At 59.8% G+C, this 18,526-nt stretch overlaps 1 protein-coding gene across 2 annotated transcripts; it reads left to right on the forward strand.

The window, feature by feature from the left end:
• The first annotated feature begins 7,001 nt into the window (after window positions 1–7,001).
• MYL3 (myosin light chain 3) lies at window positions 7,002–12,525 on the forward strand. Of its 2 annotated transcripts, none has more exons than XM_004760785.2 (7): window positions 7,002–7,206; window positions 9,485–9,512; window positions 9,644–9,793; window positions 10,583–10,756; window positions 11,844–11,921; window positions 12,048–12,090; window positions 12,174–12,525. In XM_004760785.2, the coding sequence occupies exons 1-6, from the start codon at window positions 7,072–7,074 to the stop codon at window positions 12,074–12,076; spliced, it is 594 nt and encodes a 197-aa protein (XP_004760842.1). In that variant the 5' UTR covers window positions 7,002–7,071; the 3' UTR covers window positions 12,077–12,090; window positions 12,174–12,525. The 2 variants fall into 2 exon arrangements, with proteins under 2 accessions (XP_004760842.1, XP_004760841.1); XM_004760784.2 differs by having other exon boundaries at window positions 12,290–12,525.
• The last annotated feature ends 6,001 nt before the right edge of the window (window positions 12,526–18,526 follow it).

Below are 18,526 nucleotides of genomic sequence, written 5' to 3' on the forward strand. Positions count from 1 at the left end.
AGAAGAGACCAGATGGTGAGGGGCGTGTCCAGGCCCCAGTGCGTATCTCCAGACAGACACAGATACATAGCAGGACCAGGTTAGCCTGACTCCGGCATTTTTGAGCATGCGTGTGTGTGTGTGTGTGTGTGTGTGTGTGCTGTTTTAGACGAGGTAGGCGGGTAGATACATAAATATCCACACAGGCAGGTAGTGGAATTGACCCTGACTATTCCTGGCTGGGGGCTTGGGCCATTTTTAATGCATTCCACACCCTGGGCCACAGAGGGTGCTTGTGTGGCCACTGGAGGCAAGGACACAGCTGGTGCTGGGTGGAGCGGGGTGGGGACAGCCCCGGGTCTCATGGGGCCACCACAGTAAGGGGACAGGGAGGGAGGCCCTCCTGGGCACCGTGGCCTCTTCTGCCATCACCACCATCACCACCTTGTCACCTTCCTGCCCTCACCTCCCTCACTGCCATCCCTGTCCCCTACCCCGTCCGCATTCCAGCCGCTGCCCCCTCTCCTGTGGCTGCCTAGGCCCACCTGTCTTCCTGCCTCCGGGTCTGGTGCCCCCTTCTTGTGCACTTTGGGCTGCTGGAGGGCAGGGCTGAATCTGCCTCCTCCTCGGCTCAGAGCTGAGGGTCAGAGCCGGAGGGCCGTGTTGTGCACACACCTTGTCTGGGCTCTGGGAGCCTGTGTCCAGAGGCTCCCGTTGTCTCTGGCTGGTCTCGAGACCCTCCCTCCCTGGTCTCTGAATCTGTCCCCATCTCTGTCTCCGTGTCTCATCTCTGGTCGGTCGTGGTCCCTGTCTCCATTTTGCCATGCGGACCTGGGGGGTGAGGGTGTTGGGGGGGTGGCCGGCGGTGGGGGGCGGGAGCCCGTTCCTCCTCCAGCCAGCGGGGACTGTTTGCCTGAGACAGTTGGTCCATCCAGTCAAACAACCGCCCAATTCAGACTCCTCGTCTGACTGACGGGTTTTTTTTTCCCCTGCTAAATTTACTCTCCTTTTTGACTGAATTGGCCATTCAACAGAGGTTGTGTCCACATACCCCTACCCCGCCCCGTGCCAACAGATGAACATTCTCCCAGATAGCCGTGCACCCAGAGCCTGGCGTCCATGCACATGCACACACACACACATGTGCTCACAGCCTCACGGGACACACGTGAGCACACGGGACGGCACACATCTTCACATAAATTCACACCTCCTGCCACCGTGACAGGGTCCCTCCTCCCTCAGACCTATTCTGGGGATCCCTCGGGGAGATGGGCCTGGGGCCAGAGCCCCCCCGCCCCACAGCCCGGGCCGGCCACGACCCCTCTCCTCCGAGGCCAGCTCGGGTCCCAGCCTCCCTCCTCCACCCTCGGCCGGTCTTGGTGGAGCTTCTGGTCACCTCGGGCCACCGCGGAGCCCCTGCAAGCCTCAGAAGCAGCTCCCAGACCCTGATCCTAAAAGGGGACTCTTTTTTTTTTTTCTTCCAAGGACAATAAATATTTGCTCTTTGGGAAACGGCTGGTGGGAGTGTACAGGGTTTGGCCCAGTGGCGGGAATGTCCAAGGTAGTTCAGGGAGGCCGCAGGCCACGCTGGGGAGGGACTGGGCAGCACCTCGGCCCGTTCCCTCGGACCCCTGCCTCGAGCCCCGTTTTCTCCATTCTCTGGTTCAGCACGTTGGCATCCCTCTTCCTGTCCTCCCAACCGAGACCCCTCAACGCCCAAAGTCACCCCTTGAGAGCCTTTCGGCAACTGTCACCCTCGTCCGCCCCCACCCCTTTGCCCCACACTCAGGATGCCTGGCCCAACGTACAGTTGGACTCACTGGACTAAATAAGGGGTCCGGTATTCACGGACGTATTTTCAGTCCTTCTTTAGACCCTGCCACGGAGGACAGGGCCGATGTCCCCCAGGCCAGGCCCCTCAGAACAGAACATGCCCCTCAGATGGGGGCCCTGAAGTCAGGGGCAACGCCCTCCTTCTGTAGAGGACCAAGCCTGGCCGACAGTGTCCCCCATCCACTCCTTCCATGAGGCACTGGTCCCTGGAGCCTTCTGCCTGCCCAGCCCTCCCTCATGCTTAGTTGGGCTCCCAAATATAGCGGCCGTGGCCACAGCCGGCCAGGACACCACAGCCCCAAGCGTCAGTCCTGGGCAGGGATCAGAGGGGCAGGAGCTGATTATAGGTCCCTGGGCCAAACCCAGGCCTTGCCTGCCAGCCCGCTGGGTCCTGCCACCCCCACCCCAGAACCACAAGGTTGGAGCATCTGGTCCCCGTCAGCACAGTGGGCAGAGGGAGGGGCCCGAGGGTTGTATTTGGCCTGCCGAGGACAGAGTTGTCTGTGTGTGGTGTGGGGGTGGCGAGGATGGGCTGGGGCTCCGGGACAGCGACTGTCACTGGGCCGGACCTGTGGCCATTGTACAGATAGGGAAACGGAGGCCCAGAGGAGCCAGGACCAGCCGGGGTCCCAAGAGCCGTGGCTTTGGCCACGCCTTCCCATCCTTCAAGGCCTGGAGCTATGCTCCGGGAAGCAGGCCACATCCTGTTGGTGGCATAGCAGCCTTGCTGGGAAGTCCTCCTTGGAGTCAGACTTTTGTCCAAGGATCCAGGACCGTGGGATGGTGCAGAAATTCCTCTCTTCCTGGTCCTCATGGCTGCTTCATGCCACCTCTGGCCAGAGTGGCTGAGCAGCTCCTGCCCGTTCTGGGGCCTCGGTGCCCCCATCTGTGCAGCTGGGCGGGAGCTGAGGGCCCTGCCTGTGGTCCGTGCTTGTGGGCCTCCATCATATGGCGATGGGTTCACATCCGTGTGGGTGCACACGCGTGCCCTGGTAGGTGTGCTGCCGCCCACCGGCCTGCCCGCGCCTGGACAGGGTCTCCAGGACCTGCTGCACAGCAACACTTGACCTACTTCTAAGGCTCTGGGTCTGGCCCAGGCCGCGTTCTCGACTCCTCCGGGAAGTGTGGGCCTGCATCCCAGCCCGGAGGCCTCGGGCCAGGAGGGGCGGTCTGGGGCGGGCCAGGGCAGCCTGTGGAGCCTGCGGCCAGGGGGACAAGAGCCCGACCCTCCTTCCCTGCCTCTGGCTCCCGGGCCCAAAGGATGGCCAGGCCCTAACCATTCCTCCCTCTCCTTGTCCTCCACCACCCCCTCCACGTGGCCACCATATTCTGAGCTCCCCAAATTGGCTCTGACGGGATGAGGGACATTCCTCATGCCCCTCAGAGGAACACTACCAGGAAGAAACTTGCCAAGCACTCACCCCCGCTGTTCGCCAAGGGTTTACCCTCCCCCCTTCCCCGCCCTTGTCTACACAGAGCCATAGACAGTGTTGGTCTGGAACACCAGCAGTCCTGTCCTGGGTCCTGGGTCTTGAGTCCTGGATCTGGACTCTGGGTTTAGGATCCTGGTCCTTGGCCTAGGGTCTTGGGTCTGGAGTCTGGATTTAAAGTCTGGGTTTGGCATCTTGGGTTTTAAAGTCCGGGTCCCCCGAGTGGAGTCAGGTTCCAGGCTTTAATTTGGGGGTTCAGATCCTAAGATTGGAATCTGGAGTCTGGGTTTGGAGTTCTAGGTTCCAGGTCTGGAGTCTGGGTTCTGGGCTGGGATCCTGGGTTCTGGGATTTGGGTTTGGATCTAAAGCCTGGTTTTTATCCCTTTTACGCCCCCTGCTGGCTGGTCTTCACGGTCAAGTCGCTGTGGAACGGCGGGGGGGTCACCCTGGCCTTTTCAGGCTAGTGAGAAGAACCTCACCCAGGGGGTGGGAGTGGCAGGCAGGGTCGGCCTGGGTTGAGATGGCAGCCGCTGCTGGCTGTGCTGCCGTCCCGGGGTGCCCCTTGCAGTGACCCAGACTCTAGCCAGTCTGCCAGCAACCCTCCACCCCATCTCCCCTGACCCCTCACCATGGATAGAATTTGGCAATGGGTCCCATTCCCCCTGGCCAACTGGCACTCATGGGATGGAGGGCAGCCACCTAAGTAACAAGATAAGAAACATTTTGTTTCAGGGTGCACAGGGCTGAGCAGTCAGGGTGGGAGACAAGACAGAGGGAGCGAGCCAGGGTAGTCTGAGGAGGCTTCTCAGAGGAGGTGATGTATCACTGAGACCAGGGGGTGCCCAGGAGCAATCAAGCCATGGCCAGGGTCCCAGCCCAAGGTAAGACGGGGAGGAAAGAGCCTATGCAAAGGTATCAGGGCTGGAAATAACCTAGAAGGAGGCCAGTGTGGCCAAGTGTCTTCTGCCTCTATCCCTGGCCCCTCAGAAATCAGGGCCCCCATCTTCCCTGGTGTTCTCCTTGGCCGGGGAGTGAGGGGGCTCTGGAATGTGGGACTTGTGAGTCTGCATCAGACTAGGTCACACCAGTCAGATGCTGGAGCTGGAGGAACAAAAGGGATAGTAGCACCCAGACCCCTGCCACTGCCCCCAGGCTCTCCGGTCCCCTCAGGCCTTGCTTTTCCATCTTGCCTGCTGCTGGCTGTCATTCCCAAGGGGCACAGAGCTTAGCCTGGGACTTGGGGGAGAGAAGAGAGCGGAGCCTTAGGGGGGGGCCTGCCCTTACTGCTCACTGCTTGCCCCTCCCTCTCACAATGCCCCGCCCCCTGCTCACCTGCCTGCCCACCTGTGCACCCCACCCCCACCCCTTGCTTCTGGCCTCAACTGGCAGGAGAGGGGGCTGATTTTTTGGCAGAGCCCCTGGGGGGGCCGGGCATTAGTTCTAGGTGGAGAGTGGTCCTGCAGGGCGAGTTCTGGGGCCCTGCTTCTCCCTGGAGCCAGAGCTCACCCTCTCCATCTGAGCCCTGGGGAGGGAGCAGAGGGTGGCTCTGTGCGGCGTGTCTGGCAGGACCACATCTGCCCCAGGCAGAAGGGATGGCGCTGTGTGGTTCTGACTGGCCATGTGGGCCTGCCCACCCCGTGGCACAGACCTGACGGCTGGGGCTCTGGAGGACCTCACCTGCCCTAGTTCAGGCTGGTGCTGGGTGGCTTCTGGAGCGTGGCAGTTATGTGTGGATGAAAGACATGAGATCGGAAATCTGGGGGACCCTGAGCGTGTCCTTTGCCTCGGGCCTCGGTTTCACCCGTGACAAATGCAAGGGGGTTGGGTAATGTCTTGGCTGTGCCTGTGGGTGGCCGGAGTCCCCATGGGACATCCAGAGTCAGTTATGTCGAGGGCCAGCGGGCCTGGGCAATAGGGCTGCCCAGAGGCCTCTCTCTGTGTGTCCCCCTCTGGCTGTGTTCTCTTGTGGTATTTCTGGCTCGTCTCTGTGGACCCTCCCCCCGGCCCTTTTTTTCTCAATACTCTTGCCAAACATCTGGAAGGAAAGTGAAAAACTTGCCTCCCCCACCCCCCAGCACCGGATGTTGTCAGATTTCCAGATGTGGGGTGTTCTGCCCTCCAGATGAGGGGAGGAATGTCCTGTATTTCAGCCAGGAGGGGGCCGGGTCCCATCCCTCCACTGCTGTCCCCCTCTCCATGAGGATGAGTGACAGGATCCCAGGGACCTGGGCTCAGCTGGAAGAAGGTGGGGGGGCCTCCAGGTAGAACCCCCTCCCCCATAAATCTTGCCTTCAGGCGGGGCCCCAGCTCCTCTCCACACCCAGGAATCCCCCCCGGGGCCTGGGGAGGGGTTGCTTTGCCTCTGAAGTTTCTATCAAAGCCTCCAGGCACTTAAAAATAACAGGGAGCACCTCCTTCCCACCCCCGGCACAGACGCCCAGGAGAGGAAGGGAGCCCAATGTGCTTGCAAGATGTCCTTACTCTCAGAAATCTGTGCCCAGAGGGGCCTTGTGCCACCTCAGCCTTCCCACCTCCCCCACTTTCTCAAACGGTGGCCTGGCCAGGCTGCCCTCTGTCCCTGCCACCTGCCGAGGGCTGGGTATTGGGGTGGGCACCGTGGCAAACCTCACTCAGCATCTTGAGGTCCCTCAGAGAGGCAGACCCTCCCTCAGTCCCCACCCCACCCCCCAAAGGGTCCCGCAGAGGGAAGCATGAAGCATGGGGCGGTAGGACACAGACAAGGAGCTTGGTGGGGGGGCGCAGGGGGCCTAGAATGTGCTACGGAGAGGAAGGACAAGGGCACACTGCGAAGGGGACAAGGGGTACAGGGGGGTCTGGCGAGGGCCCTCCCCAAGCTGTGTGGGAGGGAAAAGAGGAGATGGGAAGTGGGGTGAAAAGGAGAAACAAGCCACAGGGCCAGCCGGGTGCTGGTGAAGGGGGCGGTGGGGACAGCTCAGCTGCCGGACTGAGCTGGGTGGCTGCAGCCCGGGCTGGCGGGGGTTGGCACCTAGTCCATTGCCACTTGGGGTGTTCCCTGGGGCCCCTCAGGCTGGGGCTGCAGCTGCCTGCGAGCCATGACCAGACACACGCAGATACATATAAACACCCGACACAAACCCACGGAAGCAGCACTCACAGACACATTCACAGACATACACAGACACGTGCGTCCATATAAACACCCAGATGTAGAGCCTCCGAGCCGACGCCCAGAGGGGCACGGGCCGTCCGCACAGACACACAGAGGCAGCACCCAAACACCGCCCCCCACCAAGCGTGAAGACACCTAGACAATACACGGGTACACACAGATGCTCCCGCCAGAGATCAACAGACATGGGCAGACTCTCCCCACCGGCTCCGGGCACCACCCCTGCCCCCCAGACCCAGACATGTGGGAATTCAAGGCACAGCTGGAAGGTTAGACGCAGGAGGTACCCTTAGGTTCAGCCCCCATCACAGCACACGCTTGGTCCAGCCTCCTGGTCCTGCTCAATTCATCACCTGCGAAGGGGTTCGGTGCGTCTGGCTGGGCTGCCTCTGTCTTCCGCTCCCCCTCCCTCTGCCCAACAGGTGATTGTGAGGAATGAAAGCCCTCCCTCTCCCCCACCCATTCCTGAGCCTGAACAATGCCCTCCCAGGCCCCAAAATAGCCCCTGAGCTTCGCCTGTGTCCTTTTATGGCCCTGTCCCTATTGTGCATGGTGGGGGGTGGGGCTGGGGTCAGGAGGTGTCCAGAGGGGATAAAGGCCAGGCCCCACTCCAGCCTCACCTACCCTACTCTCTGCTTCCTTCTCTCCACATCCCTCTCCATTCTGACAGCTTCCATGGCCCCCAAAAAGCCAGACCCCAAGAAGGACGATGCCAAGGCAGCCCCCGCCCCGGCGCCCGCACCTGCGCCCGCACCGGCACCAGAGCCCGAGCGCCCCAAGGAAGCTGAATTTGATGCATCCAAAATCAAGGTGGGTATGGGAGCTGGGTTTCAGCAGAAAGGTCAGGGCAGCTAAGTGGATCCCGGAGTGGACCTACCCAGTGACAGGTCAGACTCCAGAAAGGGAGCACTGGGCTGAGGTGGGAAACTTCCATGCAGAGGTCAGACGAGCCCCGAGGCTTCAGCTGTCAGGAGCCACTCTAGGGGCTAGAGGAGGCCTGGTGGTCACACAGCAGGCAGGACTCCCCCAGGGCTACTGAAGGGTACGTCTTTGGGTGGTTGTGGAATCTGTCTCTTGCCCTTCTCTAGGGACCTCACATCCTTGGGGAATCCTGGAGCCACCCGGACCCCAACCCCTCCAGCCGGACGGGGATCTGCCTTGTTCCCCTCTGGGTGACAGGGGTGGGGAGCATGGGGATGTGAGGCCCCTGCCCAGGCTGGGGCACACTTACCCCTACCAGGGTGGCCGAGCCCCACAGCGTGTCGGGCCTCAGCTTTTAGGCAGGGGAAATTGAGGTACAGGCTGAGTAGGTCACTCAGGAAACTGGTCTTGGGGCGGTGGCCGGTGAGCACGGAACCCTTCCCCAGTTAGGAAGTCTTTCTCCGAGTCTAAACTTGGAGGAAGAGCCATGACTCCGATGGCATTTGCAGAGCGGCACGCTCCGTGTGTCCTGCCTGCTCCCCGTTCTTGGCTGGCCACCGGTCACTGCTGTCCTGGCTGCTGGCTGAGGGCCCCTGTGGAGCCCTCCCAGCTCCTCACGGCTCCTGCCTGTCCAGCCAGAGCTGCAGCAGAATGACGATTTTCCGTTTGTGATCCCTTCCTGGGGGGCCAGACTTGTCCCTCAAGACGTGGGTTCCAATCCCAGCTTTGCTCCTGCCTGTTCCCTGCTCCGAGGCGGGGCTTCCTCGGATGCGACATGGGGCAAGAAGCCCTGTCACAGGCTATTGGGAGCTGTTCACGGAATGTGTTCTCTTGAGTTGGCTCCCTGAGCCCTAACCACCCCCAGGGTCAAAGCTTGTGTCCCACAGGTCCCCGACTGGGGGCCAGCTACCCCAGGCCCCCGGTGGCTTGGTCCAGTCTCACGGGATCTGAGGCTGGCACAGACTTCCCTGGGAGAGGCCAGCACAGTGAAGCCCCTCATGGGACCCCCACCCCTTCCCTGTCTGGCTGGCCGGCTTTACCAGGAGGCTTAGGAATGTAATCTCAGCAGGCTTCCTGGTGGTAAGAGAGCTCTCAAGGGGCCCGGGAGTGGCAATGTGTTCTTTACATGGGGTTGAGTCCAGAAGGGACAAGCATGACAAGGGGGTGGGGGAGGATATCCCTCTACACTGAGGTGTGCCCTGGGGGTTGGTGGGGTTCCTAGGGAGCGGCAGTGGGAGGCACGCCGGGCATGCCTCCTCCCCCAGGCTCCTTTCCCTCCTGTGACCTTGACCTTGGGGTGAGTGACTGCTGTGATAAAAATAGACTTGGTATCTGGTGAGGAGGGGGAAACCGGGTCCCAGGAGGCCTCCTTACCTCAGGTGGCTCTCGGATGTGGCCTCAGCAGATTCTTAGTCAACACTACCATTGTGTCCCCGGGCTGGGCTGGGCTGGGGGCTGCCCAGGGCTTTTGGGTGGGTGTGTAAGACCATGTGAGTGGTAGTGCCCAGCCTTAAGGTCTCTGCAAGGGGCAGGCAAGTGTAAACACTTGCAGACACACACTGAGTGTGAATGCACACACATACATCTCACACACACACACATACACACATGAGTGCACACACACTCACTCCTGTGGATATGCTCTCATGCCGACAGAAACCCTCCTGGTCTGTACCCTCACCCTTGCTCCTCCTGCCACCCCACCCCGCACAACGAGATGGGGTTTCCTGTCTCACTCACACGGACAGCCTTGCCCCCTGAACCCCAGGCCTGCTGCGGGGGTGGCTAAGCCAGCCTGGTCAGATCTGCTGGCTTCAACACATCTGTCCAGGACCAGGGGGATCAGGTAAAGCTTACCCTGGGCTGGGGACTCAGGGCACCAGGACAGCCTTCTCACCGTTCCCCAGATGTGGCCCACCAGCCTTCAGGGTCTAGGCACACGCAGACCCACGGCCCTCAGTTCGCACAGGTCGGGAGGGACGAGGAGACAGGAAGGTGCCAAGGGAGATGGCAGGAGGTCGTGGGGGCAGAAGCTGGAATGCTGCCAGGGGGACAGCCTGGTACAGTCAAGAGGTTGAGGCCTGGGCTGTGGCCGTGGAGTATGCAGGTGCAGATCTGGCCCTGCCTCCTGGGCCAGACACTTAGAATCTTTGGGGTCTCCTTTCAGATCGAGTTTACCCCGGAGCAGATTGAAGGTAAGTGAGGGTCTCGAGCCCTGGGGCTGCAGGGTTGGACCTGGGGTCCCTAGTCTGAAGTCTGGCCAGGGCGGGGTGAGTGGAACGGGCTGACTCTGGGTGTGTCCATAGTTCACATCCTCTCCTGGCAGAGTTCAAGGAAGCCTTCATGCTGTTTGACCGCACGCCCAAGTGCGAGATGAAGATCACATACGGGCAGTGTGGGGATGTCCTGCGGGCGCTGGGCCAGAACCCTACCCAGGCTGAGGTGCTCCGTGTCCTGGGGAAACCGAAGCAGGAAGGTGTGTATGCGTTCGTGCTGGGCCCCGGGGACGTGCCGGGGGCGGGCTGACATCTGCGGGGGCGTGGCACAGGTACCGCCCCGCTCTGCGCCCTCCTGACATCTTCCCAGTGTCCGGATGAGGAATGGAGGCAGGTCTCAAGCCATGCTGCCAACGTAACAAGCAGCAAGTCTGTGGGACCTTCCCACCCCATGCTCACCGGCCAGGTCTACTGGTCACAGGAAGCTGATGTTGCAAAGTAGCGTCACGGCCGGTGAGGGTGACCTGGGGACCCCCAACCTCTGTGGCCCCTCCTGGTCTCCACAGCATCTCTCTGGCACTCAGGACCAGCTTCCCTCACACTTCTGCCAGAGAGGGCTGCCTGCTTTGCCCCACGGAGACATGAGACCCAGGCCCCCCTCCATGCTTCCAAAGTCTCAGGGAAGGTCTCTGATTGGCCCCCCTCCCGAGCAATCCCAGTGGCGGGGAGTGTGGGGTCTCTAAGAAAAACCACAGGATCCAGGATGGTTTCCCCGAAAGCAGAGCAGAGGCACTAGGCAGAGCCCACGGGGGTGCCGCCGCAGCAAACTGTCCCTGTGAACAATAACGGATCGTGTAAAGGATGCACGTCCGTCTCGGTTGACTCCCCGTGATGGGAGCGTGGTTTGTGAATGGTCAGCTGGTGTAGAGTGCTTTGGGACTGTGTGTGGGCAGTAGGTCTGTACCCTGCGGCCCGGGTGGGGAGGGAAGGATGTGCCTGTCCTGCTCCTCAGAGTGACCGTACTGCCCCTCCCCCCAACCCCCGGCCAGAGCTAAACAGCAAGATGATGGACTTTGACACCTTCCTGCCCATGCTCCAGCACATTGCCAAGAGCAAGGACACGGGCACTTACGAGGACTTCGTCGAGGGGCTGCGTGTCTTTGACAAGGAGGGCAACGGCACAGTCATGGGCGCTGAGCTCCGCCACGTGCTGGCCACGCTAGGTGAGGACCGCCTCCTCCTCCTCCCTAGTCCTCCTTCGTGGTGGTGGGGGCATCCTGGGGAAGACCCTTCTGTCACCTGCCGAGCCTGCGTCTGATCTGTGAAACGGACAGAGGGACACGGTCAAGGGGCCTTCATGGCAGGTGACAGATGTGGGGAGTTTAGAAGGCCAGGTAGCAACAAAGGAAGTGTGTTGGTTCAGCTCACGGAACTGAAGGCGGGGAGGGCAGCTCTGGGGTGGGGGTGCAGTGTGGCGCATCCAACAGGACAGGTTCAGTCCTGATGTTCATGGTCTCAAGGTCAGGTTCCAGGGACACAGCAAAGAAGAGGCCCAGTAGGTAAGAGGCCTGCCCCTTGGACATCCTGATGCCCATTATCTGGCTGGCAGGGGCACCCCCTTCTCAAAGGAGCTTTCGTGCAGCAAATGTTTATTGAGCACCTACTACATCTGCTCAAGGCAACTTTTCCTTACAGCAGAGGTGAACTGAACTCTTACTGTGTGTTTGACCCTGGGCTGGTGTCTGGGTTTTTTGTGTGTAACTGGGGGTAGGAGATTACCCCCCATTCCTATGGGGGGTGAACAGGGCAGTACACAGTGCTCAGAGGCAGGAAAGTGGCAGACTTGTCTGGAGAACAGAGAAGCTGTCTCCTTGTCTCCTCCACCATCATTCCCCAAGGCCCCCAGCTCCCTCCCATGAGCCCTTCCTCTGGCCTCAAAAGGCTTCCCTGAGGAACTGCTTCCAGTGACATGGGGGTCCTGGCCTCCCCTTGATGGAAGGGACCCCCCCAGAGTCCCCTGTAAGAAAAGGGACAGTGTGTTCTGGGGACTTGAACACCAAGCTGGCACTGTTGTGGACAGAGCCCAGGCTCAGAGGGCGCACCAAGCCTGCACCCCAAGTCCCCCCCTTTGACTTATCACTGATTCTCCTGGTCTCAGAAATGGGGGTGATGACCAAGGTCTTGTGAGCCGGGATGGCTGGGCCAAGGTGAAGTGTGGGAGGCAGACCCACCGTCCAGAGGGGCTCTGTGGGTCCCCCCGACTTCGCACCCGTCCCGCGGTGCTCACTCAGCCTCCCGCCCCCTGGCCAGGAGAGAGGCTCACTGAAGATGAGGTGGAGAAACTGATGGCGGGGCAGGAAGACTCCAATGGCTGCATCAATTATGAAGGTGGGCTTGGCAGGCTGGGGGGTGGGGCGGCGGGGGGGGGGGTGGGGGCGGGGCGCTGGGACCCTAGGCCCCCACTGTGGCCGCCCGGTGCTCAACCCCTGCCACTCGCTCTGCCCTTCTTTGCAGCATTTGTGAAGCACATCATGGCCAGCTGAGCCTCTCGTCCCAGGTGAGACCTCCACTCCTATCCAAGCCTGCTGTCCCCTCTGCCACCTTCTCGGATCTCAGCGCTGTTGTCCCCTCACGCCTCAGCTTCCAGGTCCCCTGTTGCCACCTCCCCATCTTCACCAACTCCTGCTCTCAGCAGACGCCCCGCTGTCTCGCCGCACCCTGTCCCCTGTAACCTGTGACCATCTTTACTGTCACAGTCAAGGAGAACCAGGAACCCATGGGAACCAGGAGCCCATGCTGGGGATAGCTCATCTCCCACACATGGTGCTGACGCCAGCCGCTTGGAGTTGCAGGGAGGTGGGAAGTGCCTCAAGACACCTACAGCAGCCCCCTCCACTGGCCCTGCAGACCTCTGGGTGCCTGTCATCTCTCCCTTCCGGCTGTGCATTTCTGTCCTCTCCCCATGGGCCTGAATAAATGGCATCTTTCCTTCCTTCTTTCCTTCTTCCTTCCTTCCTTCCCCGCTTCCCCTCCGTGGCCCTTTGGTTGACTTCTCTAAAATCCATGAGCCCCACATGGTGAGTCCTGGACAAAATAAGGGGGAGTCATGCTGAAATTCTGCTTCCTTGCTCCCCCTCAAAACTATCCCAAACCCTCTCAGCCTGCTCGCCAGGACACTGAGGTAGGGGCAGGGCTGAGCTGGAAGAGGCCTGGGTGCCCCTCCCTTGCTCTTTTCCTCCCATTCTCCCTCTGGGAGGTGGCACCACCAGCAATCAGGGATCCATGGGGCATTGGTCCCGGGGCTGCCCATGTCGCAGGTGGGGAGACTGAGGCCCAGAGCAGAGAATGGCCTTACCTGAGTCACCCTGGGAATGAATGACAGGGTGGGAGCTAACTTTGTCCCCAGGCTGTCAGAATTGAAGGGGCCTTAGATTCCCGACTGACTCGGATGGGGAAACTGAGGCACTCTCAGGCCAGGAGGACCCAGGAGGTCAGGGCAGCTCCGTCAGGGTGCAGGCGAGCACATCTGCGTGGGAGAGGAGCCTGTGTGGATGGGTTTCAAGATGAGCACAGATCTGGCTGCCTGTGGGCATGGGTGTGGTGTGGGGACTTACCTGTGAGTGTGTTGGGATCATGAGTGTGACAGTGTGTGGGGGGTGTGTGCCAGCAGCGTATGTGAGCCCATCATGGGCAGGGTCTGAGTGTCTGCGGGAGTCTGCCTCATCTTCCTTTCATTCTCTCAGAGTCTATGGAGCACCAGCCGTGTGCCTGGTTCCACGCTAGGCCCTGCGAACCCTGTAGTGGAGAAAGCAGTCAAAACCTCTGCCCTCCAGAGCTCCCAGAGACCTGACAAATCATCATCCACAAAGTGTGTCAGCAAGCAATCATGGCTGAGGAGGGCCCCAAAGCAGGGGGGGGGGGGAGGCCGTGCGTGTGTGCTCGGCATGCTTGTGCGTGTAAGAGCTGGGAGGGGCTGACGTGTTAAGTCACGAGGCTGGTGATGATCGGAGATGGCAATGGTGGGGCAAAGATTTAAAAAAAGAGGAGCTAATACCCAGAATATATAAAGGACTCCTGTGGGTCTGTGGCAAGATAATAGACAACCCAACTCAGAAAGGGGCAGAAGACTTGAACAGGCAATTCTCCAAAGCAGATGTACAAATGGCCAATTAGCATGTGAGTAGAAGTTTGATGTCACTAATTAAGGGAATGCAAATTCAAACCGCCAGGAGCTCTCACTTCACACCCAATTAGGAGAGCTCTCATTCAAGAAACAGGGGCTCGGGACGCCTGGGTGGCTCAGTTGGTTAAGCAGCTGCCTTCAACTCAGGTCATGATCCCAGCGTCCTGGGATCGAGTCCCACATCCGGCTCCTTGCTCAGCAGGGAGCCTGCTTCTCCCTCTGCCTGCCATTCTGTGTGCCTGTGCTCGCTCTCCCCCCACCTCTCTCTGATAAATAAATAAAATCTTAAAAAAAAAAAAAACTACATTAAAAAAAGAAACAGGGGCTAACAAGTGTTGTGTTCTAGCTATGCAGTGGCCCATCACTCAGCCCCGAAGAAGGAAGGACCTTCCGGCCCTTGCTACAACATGGGTGGACTTTAAGGATATTAGGCTAACTGAAACAGGCCAGACCCAGACCATAACATGTGATTCCACTTAAAGGAGGTACCTTGTGTCATCAAATTCATAGAGGCAGAAAGTAGAATGGCGGTGGTAGGGGGCTGGGGAAGTTGTCAAAGCAGAGAAATAAGCAGGAGAGGAGTTCAGCTTTTAGCTGCGTTTCCCCAGAAGCAGAGCTGAGACCAAGTCGTGAATGCAAGTCGTCTCCGAATGCAAGTCGTCTCCCCGGGAGGTGACCCCAGGGAGCATGGGAGAGCAGCTGGAAGGGAAGGAAGTCTCTACGGGGTGCCCGGGAGCAGAAAGCCCTGTGGACAGTTGGGGTTCGGCCCCACTGGGGGCCTCCAGGAGACTAAAGGGATGAGGAAACCAGACTCTCCAGCCACGCCCGTCTTCAGCGAGTCCTCCAGGCAGCTGTGTGGGCATACAGGGGAGATATGTCTGGGTGGGCACAGAGAGGAGACATGCACAGAGGCCCTGAGATGGGCTCAGACAGCTCCATGGGGAGGTAGTGGGGCCTGAGTCAGAGAGGAGACAGAGGGCCTGTGGCCATGGGGAAGGCTTTGGCGTGTGCTCCAGGGAGACTGTCCCAGCATCACTCTGACCTCCAGGTGGAGAGTAGACTGGGGTCCCCGAGCAGAAGCAGGGTAACGAGGAGACAGGGTGTGGGAGGGAGAGGCAGATGCACGTATGCTCAGCCCAGGGGAGAGGAGAAGCGGTCACACTGCAAGTCACTTTGAGACCGGTCTCAGCAACATCTTGGGCCAATGTTGAAGCTTTCGAGGCTTCTGGCTCCTTTTCCTTGTTTCCACAGTACCTCCTAGTGGTACCTCCTCGAGGTACCTGTGAACTTGCTGGACTCTGGCAAGCCTCCCTGGACAGCTGGGGGCTGGGGACTCCCTCCAGGAAAGCAGGGCCTCCCTTTGGTCCCAGTCAGGGTGGGGAGCCTCGTGACAGGCTTCTGGGCAGCCCCTCATTCCTGCCTGCTCCAGCCGCTTCCTTCCTGGGACTTCCTTTTTTTAAAAGTCTCCAGTGGCCACATGGGACTGGGAGGTCCCAGCCTTCTCTCTCTCTGGGGATGCCCACCTTGCGCTGGAGGCCTGCGGGCAGGGGGGTACAACTGTTCTGTCATCTCCAGCAAGAAGGGACCCTGCCTGAAGGTTCACGTATGTCCTGGATCCCGGGGGGGATATGTGCTCTCTCAAGGAGGCCTGTCCCTGCCCTGGTTTTCGGGACGGTCCTGCACCACTCTCAGGCTCCCTTGGTTCCTGGGAGCTACCGCCCTCCTCAGCTTGGCTTGCCAGTGGAAGAGAGCAGCCCACATATTCCCCCAAGATGCTCTGCAGCCCAGACCCGCTGATTGTCCTGTGTGGACCCGGGGGGAAGGGGAGGACAGGCCGGAGGTAGCTGGTGGGATACAGCAGGGGATGCTGGGTCTCGTAAGCTCGGGCTGGGGCAGCTTGGCCCCACTTGTTGGGGCTCTCCTGTGCTTGGAATTTGTCTCTGGCCCAGCCATGGTCATGGGGCCCCCCTGGGGCCTTGTGCCTGTTATATATGGTTGTGCTGATCCCAGGTGGGCTCAGGTCACTGGCTGTAGGTCTGGGTGTCAGAGCGGATGGGGGGAGGGACACCGAGGGTGCCACTTGGCTGCAGGGCTGAGCCTCTTCCTCACCCTGCATCCCTCCTCCACGACCCCGGCCGGGTAGCATGCATATTTCTGTGTGCCCGCAAGTGGGCCGGAGGATCCGTGCCTGTGAGTGTATCTGTGGGGGCGTGAGTTGCCCACGTGCATAGCTGGACCTGCGTGTGCTGCCAGTCGGTGCATTCGCACACGTGTGTGCACCTCTGTGCGTGTGCGTGTCTGTGTGTGTCAGCATGCATGTCTGAGCGTGTACGTGTTGGGGGCTCTGCTGAGTCAGTGCGGGTGCTGGGCGGGCAGCGCTGCCAGCCGGGCCGCGGCCTCCCCACAGTTGCATAAACACTGTCCCAGCTCCCCCCTCAAGCAGGGTGGTCCAGCCTGTGGCCCTGTGGCCAGGGGGAAGGGATCGGCAGAGGGTTGGCCCCGCTTTTAGTCTAGTCCCCTCCATGCCTCTAGGGCCAGGACCCGTGCTCTGTAAGGTGGGGTCTAGCCGGGGGTCTCCCTATGTCTCCCTTTCCCCATCCGGTCTGAGGCCTGATCTTTGGGGTCTTTCTAAAGTGGCAGGAGTATTCACCTCCGGTTTTAGTCCTGGTCCAGGCTGATCTAGAGGGTCAGCGGGGCAGGCTGGGGGCGAGAGGTGGAGGTCAGCCTCAGGACCCCGGAAGGAACGGTCCCTCCTTTGCTCCGATGTCCTTGCTTGGCTGCTTCTGGCTCTTGGTGGCCTGTTGTACCCTGCAGCCTCTCCCCAGACCCCATCCTCAGGGTTCAAGGGGTCACCATCTGGGACATGGAGCAGATGGTGCCAACTGGGGTCTAAGAGGGCCAGACACTCAGACCGAGGTAGAATGAAGTCAGCCCAGGTCTTGAACACATCAGGTATTAGAGGAAGGTCTTCCTAGGCCATGAGAAGAAAAGAAATCAGACCGCGGGTATGAGAAACTGGGCGCTAGAGCCACGGAAAACTGAAGACCACCTTAAGAGAAATTGGGGTTGGAGTAGAAAGGGTCCAAGCCTTTGGGATTGCATGAAGTCAGAAGCAGGGTGGGCTGGGGTGCAGAGGAAGTGGGGCGAGAGGCAAAAGAAATTGGGCTGCGGCCGGTGTGAGCCCGCAGTGTGGAAATGGGTGCTTGGGGGCACCAGGCCTGAACACTGTGCTGTGAGTCCTAAGGCTCTGGGTGGTGGGGAGTGTTGAGGGGAGGGGGCCGGGATGAGCCTGCCTGAGTGCAGGGCCTGCCTCACCCCCGGGACTGCTGACCTGGTGGCCTCGGAGAACCCAGGAAAACCCCAGACCTTGAACCCGGTGACCTTGCACCGCAGTGGCTCCCTGGGGGTTCTCCCGGGTCCCTTCCACCCAGCCCCAGGCCCGCCCTCACCCAAGTTTGGGGGTTATTTGTTCCCGCTTTCCCAAAGCCACACAATCCTGGTTTGCCCAAACGCTGACAGAGCACGGCTGGAATGTGGAGTGTGTGTGAGTGTGTGTACACACGAGGCTTCCCGGGGCCGGCCGCTAAACAGGCCCCCTCCGGTCTCAGCAGCCGGGGCGCAGGGCCCCTTGGACAGGGGAAGGCCTAGGTCGTCAGGGCCAGAAGGGAGCCCTGACTCCCCCCTCCTCCCCTGCCTCGCTGAGGATGCTGAAGTTCAATCATTTTCTTCCAATCTCTGTCCCCTCCTCTGGCCTGTGGGTCTGGGTACCTCACCTGTCTAGTGAGGTCTCGGTGAGAATCAGGACACGAAAGCCTTTCTGGAGGTTGGGGGCGCAGGGTGAGGCATGTAGAAGACTCTGGAACTCCACAGATGGGGAGACAACACTCCTTGGGAAGTCTCAGGTCTAGACCAACTTTCTGATTCTTTATACTTTGGTCTAGCTGAATATGAGCGGCCTTTTCCCCTCACCATTCCCATGCCCCGGGTCTGGAGGCCTCTGTCTCTGTCTCAGCCCCCGTCCCCCCGGCTCCCCCCACCCCGCCCAGCACTTCTTCCATTTGACTTGCCATGTGGTCCCAGCACTTCCTCCCATAGTAGGCTTGGAAGTCACTTAAAGGTGCTCCGGAATGATACCCCCAGCACTGGAGCTAACTGGGAGAGGTAGTGAGCACCTTGTCCTAAGGGGTGTGCAAGCCGAGGGGAACCAATTCTAGTCATGAAGGCTGCAAAAGGGGTTCTGGTGCTGGTAGAGGTTGGAAGCATATGGGTGTCCCCAAGCCCCAGGGCCTAGCTTGTGACAATGTCCAAGAAAGTTTTCAAGAGAGAACAGTAAGGCCCATGTTGGTGGCCCATGGCCTTGCCATGAAGTTCAATTTATGCATCTTTAAGACCCGTCTTTCTTCCAAGATCCCATGCAGCCTACTCTTTTTTTTTTTTTTTTTTTTTTTTTTGGTCTGGAGAATATCCTTTTGTTTACAAAACAATGCTGATGGTAGCTGGTGGCTGGCTGTTGTTTTCATGTCTTTAGTTGGCAAAATCAGACCTTACAAGTCGATTTTTAAGTTGTGAGAAAAATCTCAGTTTGTTGCAATCAACATCTCCCTAAAGCCCTGGATAGAGACCCTTGAATGGGGCCCAGGCTTTCCAGGCCCGAGGCTCATTGGAATGAACTCATTCATTCATTGGTTCTTTCATTCATGCATAGTGTAATTATCAGATGCTCGTGCTGGCTCACAGGCCTGGCCCCGCCAGGTGAGACCGAGCGGGGAGTGGAGACTCAGCGGGGCCCACTCAGGTGAGCCCCTGAGAC

This window comes from Mustela putorius, unplaced genomic scaffold (assembly GCF_011764305.1).
Source record: "Mustela putorius furo isolate JIRA1106 unplaced genomic scaffold, ASM1176430v1.1 tig00000095_pilon_pilon_pilon, whole genome shotgun sequence".
Classification (NCBI taxonomy): Eukaryota; Metazoa; Chordata; class Mammalia; order Carnivora; family Mustelidae; genus Mustela; species Mustela putorius.

Bases quoted from the DNA above. Each gene is read 5' to 3' on its own strand.
- MYL3 (XM_004760785.2), top strand. From the start codon at position 7,072: ATGGCCCCCAAAAAGCCAGACCCCAAGAAGGACGATGCCAAGGCAGCC. The intron at 7,207-9,484 runs GTGGGTATGGGA...GTCTCCTTTCAG, and splicing joins TTGATGCATCCAAAATCAAG to ATCGAGTTTACCCCGGAGCA. The intron at 9,794-10,582 runs GTGTGTATGCGT...ACCCCCGGCCAG, and splicing joins GGGGAAACCGAAGCAGGAAG to AGCTAAACAGCAAGATGATG.